The following is a 12,260-nucleotide window of genomic DNA, read 5'->3' as shown; positions in this document are numbered from 1 at the left end:
GATCTCTCTGCATCACTCAAGATCCACTGTAATCCACCTCTGTTCAAATGCTATCCTTTGAGAGGGCTTCCCTGACCTCTCCTAAGTGGCGCCCCCCCTCGTCCCGCTTCCCGGCTGGCATCGCGTCGGGCCTCTTCCCCGCCCGGAGGGCGAGCTCCGCACGCTCGCAGACCCGCTTTGCTGTCGTGTCCCTACCCTGGTGTCGAAACCCTGCCGGGTGGGTGCTCCCTTCACTCGAATGGATCCTGAGCTGAGGGAGGACACTAGACAGGCAAGTTCACCTCCTCTTGCCTCAGTGTCACCATCTGTGAGGGAATCGGTTGTGATGCTTCGCTTTCCCCTCTCCCCCGGCACAGGATCTAATCAAAAGAGGATAATGGGAACGAGCGTGCGAAGCAGAGCGGTAAGCGAGCAGCGAGCGCTGCCTGCACAGACAACACCCCACCTTCAGTCCCCTAGCTTCCCGTCCCGGGTGACCCCGGACCCCGCTGCGGGCGCCGTCGCCCAGGGCCGCCCCGCGGGCGGGGCTCCGCGGCGCCCGCGGCTCGGCGGCAGCAGGGGAGGGGGAAGGGGAGGCGCGGAGGGAGGGCGCGGCGCCGCGGGAGGCCGCATCGCCGTCCCGTCACGGCGTCGGCGCCGGCGGGGCCGAACCCGGAAGTTGCCGAGCTCGCGCGCCCGCCCGCCCGTCGCCGCCGCCCCGCACTCGGGCGAGCGCGGGAGCCGCGCAGTCAGACGGAGCGCGCCCGGCCGAGCGGGCCACGGCCGCGGGGGCCGCCGCCGCAGGTGGTGGCGCTCGGGGAGGCGAGCGGCTCCTCTTCCGGGGCGGATGGACCGCGGCTCGGCGGGCGGGCAGTGCCGGCGTCCGCGGCTGGAATGGTGCTGGCGGCGGCGGTCGGTGCCTGCGTTCTGAAGCCCGAGAGGAGCCACAATGGAGACGCCGCCGCTGCCTCCCGCGTGAGTGAGCGGGCGGGCGGGCGCGCGGGCTCTGCCGCTGCGGATAAGCGCGCCTCTGCGGCGCGTGTCGCCGGCCGCGGGCGCTGCTCGGGATGCCCGGAGCGGCCGGGGAGCCGGGGGCGGCGGGAGGTGGGAGCTGCGGGGCGTGACGAGACGCGGCTCCCGCAGTCCTAAGGCGGACGCGGACGGAAACTCAGCCCGGCCAGGCAGTGACTTAAAACGGGGCTCAGCGTTTCCTGGGAAGGCTGTTCCCGACGCCAGGCGAATGGGAGAGTCGGGATGGGGCTGTGCTTGGGGACTCTGCCCATTCTGTGTGTACCTCCCTGGCTTGCACGGGCGGCTGGTGCCCAGCTGGCCCACCCCTTTCTAAGGGATGGAGATATGCACGGGAGTCCGTTGGAAAAAGGACACTGCAAAGTACCAGACGCCCGGCGTCTCAATGAATTGATCTTAGGTTGCTTGCTTTTCCGAATTTCTAGTAAAATTAATTGAGGAGCATTTACATCACTGAATGAGCCGCGGCTGTTCAGGGCATGTGACCTCCTTTACCTGGCACTGCAGAAAATTGTATCCAGAAATCAGCATCTTCTGTTTCCTCGGTACCCTGGGCACATCAGTAGTGTAGCGACCTGCCAGGCACAGGTGTCTTTTTCCTTGGTACCCAGATACACTCAAGACTACCTGCAACAAAATTACTTCTCAGAAATAATAGCAGCTGAACAATTATATGGAAGATATCGAAGATACTGCATTATTGAGTACAATATTTTTTTATTTTATTTTTAAACATTTTGGTAAAAGTGAATTATAAATCTTCGAGTTCTGGAATTTTCAATTTTGATTTGTTTTCCTTTGTTTAACCTTTATGAAGGAACAGGAGCCCTTTGAATCTGACTTTTTAAACTGCAGGCACACCTCATTCTGAAGCATGGCTTACCTTTTCATGAGAGTTTATTCATGGAGCCTTATCGTTTTTTTACTTCGATTTGACCAGCTTCATTCCATGGCAGTTGTGCCACACCATCCTCTTGTGGTTATTTGGTAACATTCCAGCAAAATATAGATATTAGGCTTGTGCTGAATAACTTTGATGTTGAGTCCTTTTAGGAGAGCTAATAGGATTCTGGAATTACAATTTCTAAAAGTGCTTTATAGAATTTTTAGCTTGAGTGGAACAGGTCGTGGGGCTCTAAGGAGCTGATGATAAGACCTGAATGGATCCTCCTGGGCTGATAGAAATGAGGGCTCTGTTGCTTCATGATCACTGTGGCTTTGAGGGCTTTGTGGTCTGGTTTTGTTCTTTAGCAGGTTCAGGAAAGCTCATGATGGTGGATTGTTAACATCAGCAGTGTGAGCACAGTACCAGTACGAGTTGTGTCCAGGCTCAGAAGCACTTAAGGCAGGAAATGCTACCTGTATATAGACAACATATAGTATGTACAATAAACCATGTAGGTATGTTATCTGTAGCAAACCTGCCCTCTTTATCTCTTTATATCGGTTCTCTACAGCTCCTTTTTACTTTTCGAGCAGAGGTACCTAAAGGCAAGAACAAAGAAATCTTAGAATGCAGGTGAAAAAAAAGGGTGTGGAAAAGCAGGCTCTAGAGGGAGGGAGTAGAGACATAAACAGTGATTTAAATAGAAATAATTAAAAATGATGGCGGTGGGGGGGCCACTTTGTAAAGTATATGGTTGTCTAACCACTGTGCTGTACACTTGAAACTAATACAAAACAATATTGAATGTAAACTGTAATTGAAAAAAGAAAAGAGAAAAAAAAGAAACGTGTGCATGCGAATGTTGATAAATTGAATCTAGATAAAATCAGCTAATCATAGTTTTGGTGTTTAGTACAATTCTCTGGTATTGAGACTCCATCTGTAGTGCTGGAACAATGATAGGCTGAGAGGTAATGGAAAGCCTGGAATGCCAGCAGTGATGAAAGAATTGTTAAAACTTCTTTTAATCATGGGTGTCCAGAATTGGTGATACTTTTTGCATTGTTTCTGTTCATTTAATAATAAATACATATGGGCTTTATTTTCACTTGGTCTATCTAGGATTAATTCTCATTCCAGAGCTCCTTAGAGTGTTATTTACCTTTCTGTAGATCAGAAATAGTGTTCCTTCCCACCCCTTGGCCTGTTTGCTTCCACTCCCACTAACTTGTTTTTTCCTTCTACTCTGAATCATGAGTGCTGTATTTGGGAGGTAGCTTCTTCAGGCCTCATTGGGCTAGAGCTAGACTAGGACAGAGGCCAGTGGAAGTTATTGGGAAGCCTCAGCTTTTCGTGAGGTTAGATTTTTAGCCTGAGCTTTAAGGCAAAGAAAAATGTTTGACATGGACTTGAAGTGCCTTGCATGATGTGATAGGAAGCAGGGACTCAGATCCTCTTTGTGTAAGTGTCTGTTTATTATTTCATTCATTCTGCAAAAATTTGAATGGCCATCTCTCTGGCACTGTGTGTGATACTTTTGCTCATACTTTTAACAGTCAGTTTTACATTACTCTCAAATCCCACCTTGTTCTCTTTCTGCCTATTGGCATATTGTCTTGGAGGAGTGGAGGTGACTGTGCCAAATACCCCCAAAACCTCTTGTTTCTAATTTATATTTTCTAATGCACTTAGTAGGCATTTAATAACTATTAGTAAATGTGCTTTTGTGACAGTTACTCTAAATTTATTCATCTTTAGCTGTTATGGAACTGCACCAGGAGTGTTTATGAAAACAATTCAGCTTCTTTCTTAAAATCAAGGTGATATGGAGAGTTGAAAATTGCCTTTCAGATAGATGCTTTTCTATAGAATTCTACTGAATTCTAAATGTATCTACTGTTCAAAATAAGAGAGCTCGGGTTTTGTTCATATATTTTGGATACCTACTATGACCAGGCTTTGGGAATATCTCAGAAAACAAAACAAAATCCTTTTCCTCATGGTTGAAACTGATAGTAAACAAATAGATAAAACAATTACTGTAGTGGGTGGGTTAATATGCTTTGTCTTAAGCACTTTTTCATTTTAGACACTTGGCATTTGCTAAAGTATTTTTTTGGACCATTTCTTTTCACTGATTCTGCCTTGTAAAACACTACTTTTTCTTGGTTTTCTCCTCTAGTTTTTAGGTTGCTAAATATGACTTACTTTATTTAATTACTTTGTCTCATTTAATCTTATCAGCAACCTACCTTATAGTGTAGGTCTCTTATAATTATCTTTTTTCAGAGGTTAAATTACTTTCCCAAGCTTATCATAGAGGAGAAACTGGGACTCTTATCACTTTTTTGTCTTCTATGGCTTCTCTTCTGTTACTGTTTGTTGGCAGTAGCTGTTCCTCACAAATGCAGGCCTTGATCAGTTCTTCTTTTCAATCAACTATTAATCACTAAGTTGTGGCTCCATCTATATCTTAAGACTGGGCTCAAGAGCTATGCTTCAGACTTAAATTTTGAGCTTTTTACAGAACATCTACTCTTAGCTCATAACTCAGATTGAACATTTCTTAAACTGAGTTCATAACCTTTGTTCTCAAACTGATTTCCCTTTATAACATCTCCACTTATTCAGTGGAATAATCTATCCAAAGCCTTGGAATGGTCTTTGATTTCTCTCTTTCATCACCCTCCACATCTTATCAGCTCCCAGGAACTGTAGAGCCTTGGTTTCAAGTGTCCATTCTGACTGCTACTATTTTGATGAACAGATTTCATCACTTGATACCTGGATTTTTCTCTCCTATTGAGGTCTGTTTTCTCTCCTCACCTTTCAGTCCACCTACTGTTTGGTTCTCCACCGTCTTAGAGTCATGTCAAAACCAGGTATCTCAGCCAGGTAGTCATAGCCCTCCATCATTTTGGCATATCTTATGTTTTCAAAGATATCACAAGCCAGGAGTCTCCAGACTTTTTCTATCCTGCCCCCAATTAAAACAACTTGGAGTTCCCTCAAGAGTTGGAACCCCATTTCTTTCACCAAGTCTTTCCTATTTCCTTCAATTCATTCCAGCTCTTTGCATTCCAGTAGTATTTATAATCAGTAGTCTGTAATTTTGCACCTGTGTACTAACTTGTGCCCTTCCCCAATTTTCAGATGTGCTTCCCCATCTAGATGGTGGTAACTGGAGAAGGTTCCTGTGTTCAGCCTCATTTATACCCCGCCCCCTTAGTACAGGGCATGCAGTGGCATCTAGGCAGGGCTTACCTATTTGATTTATTAACAGTGGTGGTTGTCCAGAGTATTACTAATAATTTTAATTGACTGTTGCAGTTAAAGATGAGGAAGGGCAATAAAATCCATAAAACTATATCTCCATATTCAGTTTAGCTCCTAACTTCAACATTTTTCTTCTGAATTCCGTGTTTACATTCGCTTAGTGTTTAGTGCTTGTATAGCTCCCTGAGGCAAGTGGGAAGGTGTTATTATCTTTGACTTTTATGTTTATATTAGACATATTTGTGGAATAACAACACCTTATTTTATAATTAAACAGTCTGAAGCCCAGAGAGCCTGAGTAACTAATCCAAGATCAGTTGGTTAGTATTTGGCATAGGCAGAAGTACAATTCAGGTCTTTCAGCTGATTCTGGTCCTCTTCTAGTGCTTTTCATTCAAGTGCTGGAAGATATAGCCCTGTCAATTGAATTGCCAAGTCATGTTGCTGCCCTTTCTTACCATACATGTGATGGCAATATTAGGAAAAGTGGCAAAAGGGAGGTCAGAAATATGAGTGATAAAAGACATGGAAATGTTTGAAATGGATCATCAACCTCCTCTTTTAGCACCTCACAAATATCCCACTCTAGCAGTGCTTTGTTAATTGTTTATAACATATTCTTTAAAATAAGAATGATCTTGCATAAGACATGTTTTTATCCTGGTCCCTTTCCTGGTAATAGTCACTGTCAGGGACAAAAAGTGCCTGATTGTGCTGTTTGTCATGTAGGTGGGAGGGAAAGAGGGAGAGAGAGCACAGTTGAACTGAAGCAGAGCTTTATACAGCTCTATTGTTCTACTGTCTGAGAGCAATTATACTCCAGCTTCCATCAACCTCTCCACCTCAGACATCCCAACCACCTCCTCCTGCCAAAGCTTCCCCACACACTGAACAGAAAGCTACACAACCAAGTCCTAGGTGGTTGGAGAGAGGGGGCATGGAATACCTCCCTCTGTCCAGCAATAGGTTCAGTGCCCTGTTTTAACAGCGAATCCATCTTAGTAGCATTGGGCATTTCCAGTTTTTCTAGATGTTTCCTTTCCAGCTCTGGGAAATTGGAAACATAACTTTTAGCGATATATATACTATACTAATGTATTCAGTGGCATTATTATGATGTTGTCTGTAAGGTGTTCTGTGACTGGATAGGAGTTTTTGTAATTTCACAAGATGCTTCATATTCAGTTCTAAAACTCTACATTCTGAAGGTACAGTTCAAGTTTGTACATGTCTGTAGGACAGACATTAACATTTTAAAGCTATATTTATTTGGTAATAGTACCATATGTTTTTAGGTCACAGTCTACTGGTTCTGGACCTAATAAAAGTTTAAATTCTAAACACTTGAAGAAAACTTGCAAAGCATGTCTCTTTCCCTTTAGCTAATTACAAAAACTGAAACCACAACTCTACCACAAACCAGGACTGGTTTCCAATAGAGAAAGCCCTCTACTTTTACAACCTCTAAGTAATATGGTGGTTATTTGGGTGAGTTGAAGGATGTGAGAGTATTTTGTTGGGAAATTGTAGAGTGACATAACAAATATTAGTTAAAATATTAGTTATGGTTCACTATCTACTTCTGATATCCTGGACTTGAGTATGGAAGCAATGTTAGTATAGTAACCAGCATCTGAATGTAAGTTTAGTTAGGAAGACAACAGAGAAAATCAAAGAGATATTGTAAAGTAATGGAGAAGCTTCAGAGCCATACAGCGTGGATGGTGACTTTGAAAACAACAGCTGCTGACGTGAACTGGGCAGAAATTTGTGAGTAATGGTGGGTGACTCATTGCAGGCAGGGGAGTCTTGCAGCTTTTGAGGTGAACAGGCAGAAGGGAGAGCAGAGATGGTGGTCACCCGGGGCCTAAGTATTTGTGTTCTGAATGTGAAAATGACTGGTCCCCTGTTAAATTTTGCAGCTGCATCATTCACACAGATTACAGCATTGTTTCCACCAGAAAACGTTAAAAACATAAGCAACCCATATTTTCTAGTGTTTGTTCTCAATCTGAGACGATTGTCCTGGAGTGGGAGTTAAGTGGGTGGTGGGGCATATTACATCACTTTTAAAAAAAAGTATGCATAGCCTCCTTTTACCCCTACTCCTGGAGATGCTGTCATTCTGATATACATAGTCCTATAAAAGGGCTTGCCTGAATATTCATGTGAAGAGGGATGGTTAAGTGTAGTTTGAAAAAAATTGCTTGGGTCATTCTGATTCTCCTGTTCCCCCCCACTGGAAATCATTGTTCCCAAGCAAATGATGCACATGTAAGGAAACTGGACCTAATTTTTAAGGTTTCCTCAAAATTTTTGCAGTAGTTTTAAACTTTGCCTCGTTATGGAGTCTTGACTCTTTGAAGGGGGCAGCCCAGTCTCTCTTTGCTTCTTCTTGGAGAATTCAGTTATTGTCATAATGTGTTGTTAGTCAGAGTTAGAAAGTTACCTGGTCTGAGAAGCCACCCTTGCCTACAGCTGGGAATTTGCAGAAGAGTCAATCATTGAAAGAAGGCTTTAGGATTATCCATTACAAATCACAGCAGTGTTCTAGGAACCGAACCCTTGGAAACCTCATCTATTTAGAGTATGTTTTATAATAATAGGCCATTGGGTAATTTTAAGACTGGTTATGGAATGTAGATTTAGGGAAAGACTTAAACTGAAAAATCTTGGAAAAGTATGTCCTCCAGATATTTTAAAGAAAACTGTTCTCAGAATTAAGAGCAAGGGAAGCAGGGACAAGATGTAACTCTGCACTTACAATGATATAACTTAAAGGGTTACCTTCCACTCAGCTGCTTCCTAGTATATGTTCATTTCCCACATCTATAGTTTTAGACATGAAGTGTAATTTTCTGTTACTCATTTCTGCTTCTGAATGAGAGAACATCTAACACAAAACCACATTGGAAATGGAAAATTATGGAAAGAGCTGTAGTATTGCACATGTAGACCTGTGCTACAGGGTGTTATGTCTGTAAGTGGCTATCAGTACAGAGAATACTTAAAAAAATTTTAATGTTATTTCTTACTTATTCCTTTAAGCCTTTGAATAAAGCCTTTTCTTTTCAGAGTTTCTGGAGTTCATAAAGTGGGAGCTGAAAATAGCTTTAAGAAAGCACCAATATAGACATTGATCGTTGTATGGTAGCTGTCTTGAAGCTACTCTTATACTAGACATTTTAAGCCAATATAAACATTCTTGACTCTTAATGATATTCTTTCTAAGGCAGGGTTGCTTTTGCTTCTGTTCTGAGCATTTTCGGAAAAGCCTTCTATGATAGTTTGCTAATTCTCAATATTATATTTTCTCTCTGTTGTAAACGAAGTTATTAAACTAGAAGCAGATATAAATATTATTAAATTGCTGTATATGTGGACAGTCATTGTTGCATGGTCAGACAATTCGTGTAGGATGCGTATATCTATGTAATTTCTCCTTTTTCCTACTGTTTTCTTTATGAAAGAATGGTGGGGAATGGCATTTAGAGAATATGTCTTATACCATAAGATGTTTCCCCAGTTCCCTCACCAGATCTAGATGTTTTGCCATCTTTTGGCTTCTAGAGTTACTAGTTTTTCCCTTAGGCCAGGTGTAACTATCCCTCTGCACACACACACACACACACACACACACACACAGACACACACACAGACACACACACAGACACACACACAGACACACAGACACACACACACACACACAGACACACACCCCCCACCCCCCACCCCCCCGCAGGGAGTAGAGTGCACTGTTCTCATCTCACTGTAGCGGCGGGCTCATCCACTGGAGGCAGTGCCTTGCACGAAGTCATTTGTAAGGCCCCTTTAAAAACTCCCAAGTGATGGGGAAGTGGGACTGATGCTCACTTCTAGTAGGCAGGCTCTGGAATAGTCAGCTGTCTCAGGATGGATTCTGGGGCGTGTGGAAATGAGCAAGGATAACTTATGTGGCTAATGTTGGAGGTTACCTTCGTGTTTGAGTGCCCAAGTTTCATGACTTCATGTACCGTCTAGGTCAGCAATTTTTCAACTGTTATGCTGCAAGAATTTTTAAAATATCCAGTACCCAGCTATTTAGTGAGGGGCACTGACCTCTTTTCCCTTGGATTGTCAAATAAAAAAATGACAACACCCAACACAACAATAGCCGTCTCGTATGAATGAATCAAAATTATACCTATTTTTTGGTCAGGTCAGCAAAAAATATATTATTTTGGTGTGCTGCAGTGATTAGTTTATGTGTGCCATGAGATGAAGATTAAAAACCGCTGATCTAGGTAATCAGTGTTGTCCATATTGCTGTCTGCAACTAGATTTTTCTCTCCAACTCTAGGCTCCAGTATCCATCTGATACCTTTCTGACATCTTCACTTTGAGGTCTGATATCTTAAAACCAACATATATAAAACTGAGTTCTTGATCTTCTTACCCACAAACCGGTTCTACTTGCAGCCTTCCCCATTCAATTAACAGAAACTCAATCCTTCCAGTTGCTCAGGCCAAAAACCTTGGAGTCATTCCAACTTTCTTGACATGCCATATGTGAACAAATCTTGCATTCTGTGAACAAATCTTGTTGGCATTACCTTTAAAATATATCAGAACCAAGCCACTTCTCATCACTGCTTCTATCTCCATTGCTACTATCCTACTCTGAGTGACTTTCATCTCCTAATGCATTACTCTTCTAAATAGCTCCCCCCCTTTCATCTTTGACCCACATAGGCTATTCCCAACCAGCAGCCAAAGTGATCCTTTGAAAACATAAGTTGGATTGTGTCACTCTTTTGCAATGCTTCCCCATTTCAGGGTAAAAGCCAAAGTCCTTACAATGTCCTACAAAGCCCTACATGATCTGCACTCCCCTGTCCCTGCCAGCCCCAGCCCTGGTCTCACTACTCACTCCTGACTCTCTTTACCTTGCCCTTTTTCTTATTTCTATAGCTCTTATAATTTTATAATGTGCTTCCTACTTTAATGATTTGTTATTTGTATCTCTGCCCCCACCCCAGCCTCACACACTAGACTCCAAGCTCTGCGAGGACAGGGATCTTTATTTTATTTATTGATGTATTTCAAGTGCCTAGAATAGTGCTTGGTACATAGTGGGCCCTCAAAAAATATTTGCTGAGTGAATGAATGAAAAATAATATTGAAAAAAATGAATCAGCCTTTCAGAAATGGGTCAGGAAAGGAAGAGGTATGAAGGGAAATACAACAGTAATAGATGATGTTTGCCTGCTGTTCTTGTGTGTTATATATACAAGTATGATTTTTTAAGGCTTAATTTAGTATCTCGATTTTTTATTTAATGGGTTTATTGAGGTATAATTTACATGCCATAAAATCAACACATATAATTGTACAATTTAGTGATTTTTAGTAAATTTCTTAAGTTGTGGAACCATTTTCTCAAAGTTCCCTTATGTCTATTAGCAGTTAATTCCACCTCCTCCTCTGGGTGCCCTGATTTTATTTGCTATTTTTTGGCTCCCACGTCTCGAAAGAATAATTTATACAGTAATAACAATATAGCCTTGTGCTCTTGAAAATTATAAATTTAAATATGAAATTAAATTTTCATTGCTAAATGTAGGAAATGGTATTGAACCTTAGTGAAAAGAACGAGCTTGAGAGTCAGACATGCCTTTTACTCAGCTGTCATTTACCGAGTTACCCACATTATTTTTTGCCTCAATCTCTTCATCTGTTAAATGGAGATAATAATAGTAATTAGCTCAGAGTTGTTGTGAGGATTAAGCAAACAGTGGATGAAAATGACTTAGCATAGTAGCTGCCATATAGTCAATACTTAGTAAACTTTAGCTAACATGATTAATGTCTTGATAGGGTAGGTAGGTTCAAAATAGTATATGGGGTAAATAACCTTACCCCATATAGAGAGCAAAATTCAAATCAGATGCTAAGTTTCTGAAATGTGTGTAAAATATGATCCTGTTCCTGTCTTTGTTTGTAAATAAGGTATGACTATAGCAGATTGTAAAACAGGTTAATTTCCAACAGTGGAGATAATTTCTTAGCATTTTATTTGGAGGTATCTGTTGAATCATGTTTACTGAATTTTTGGTGCTCATCTTTGACAGAGCTTTGACATCAGGGAGGTAATTACCTACTTTTTGTTAAAATCATAGTGACCATCAGAAAGTGTTTTGAATTGTGTCTTAATCTTACATTGAGATATACTGAGACTTCCTCTAAGGAAGTGTGGGAGGGGTCATTCACTGTATTGTATCTCTTGCAGCCTGATAAGCCTGAACCAACTTAACTTTAATAAGGTCTTTTTCTGTTTGTTTGTTTTTTGTTCTTTTCTTTTATGTACAGATGCACAAAGCAGGGTCATCAGAAGCCTCTCGATTCAAAAGATGATAATACTGAAAAACACTGCCCAGTGACAGTGAATCCTTGGCATGTGAAGAAAGCTTTTAAAGTCATGAATGAATTAAGAAGGTATCATTACATTAACATGTAAACATGAATGTCTTCCCTTCATTTTTCAGCTGTTTATAGTAAATGTACTCCTCTTGCCTCATTGTTGCTTTGTTTGATACAGAGGACATTAAAAGCTCCTTCTGCAAGTGTTTTAAAGGGAGAAAGAGAGCAAATAATTTATCAGAAGTGTGAATGGTATAAGGCTGCTCTGTTAAATATGGTAGCCACTAGCCACATATGGCTATTATGAACTGAGATGTTCTGTAAGCAGATAATATGTAATGGATTTCCAAGATTTAGTACCAGAAAAAAAGTAAAATAATTATTAACAAGTTTTTAAAATGTTGATTACATTTTGAAATGATAATATATTGTATATTTTGAGTTAAGTAGAATTATTACTGAAATTTGTTTCACTTGGTTTTTTTCTTTTTTTTTTTTTAAATGTAATTACCAGAAAATTGTGCCTTGCATTATATTTCTATTGGACAGTATTGGTCTAGGGTTTCTAATTTGTATCACAAAGAATATGAAAAGAAAACTTTTAGACAGAGAAAAATGTAACTCTCTCTTTGGTGGTGGTAGTAATTTTGGGGACCTGCTCCTTGCTTAGGTAATTCTCAAATGTGTTAAG

At 41.4% G+C, this 12,260-nt stretch overlaps 1 protein-coding gene across 1 annotated transcript in view; it reads left to right on the top strand.

Annotated features, from left to right (window-relative positions):
- Positions 1–860: 860 nt before the first annotated feature.
- Positions 861–12,260, top strand: part of KLHL2 (kelch like family member 2) — an 80,977-nt gene continuing 69,577 nt past the window's right edge. Inside the window, exons 1-2 of the mRNA XM_087816520.1 lie at positions 861–954; positions 11,519–11,644. Coding sequence (XP_087672646.1) covers positions 929–954; positions 11,519–11,644 — 152 coding nt within the window. The 5' untranslated portion in view covers positions 861–928. The remainder of the gene's footprint in view (positions 955–11,518; positions 11,645–12,260) is intronic.

Source organism: Miniopterus natalensis, chromosome 4 (genome assembly GCF_054644295.1).
Source record: "Miniopterus natalensis isolate mMinNat1 chromosome 4, mMinNat1.hap1, whole genome shotgun sequence".
NCBI lineage: Eukaryota > Metazoa > Chordata > Mammalia > Chiroptera > Miniopteridae > Miniopterus > Miniopterus natalensis.
This window is presented reverse-complemented; position numbering and strand designations above follow the sequence as displayed.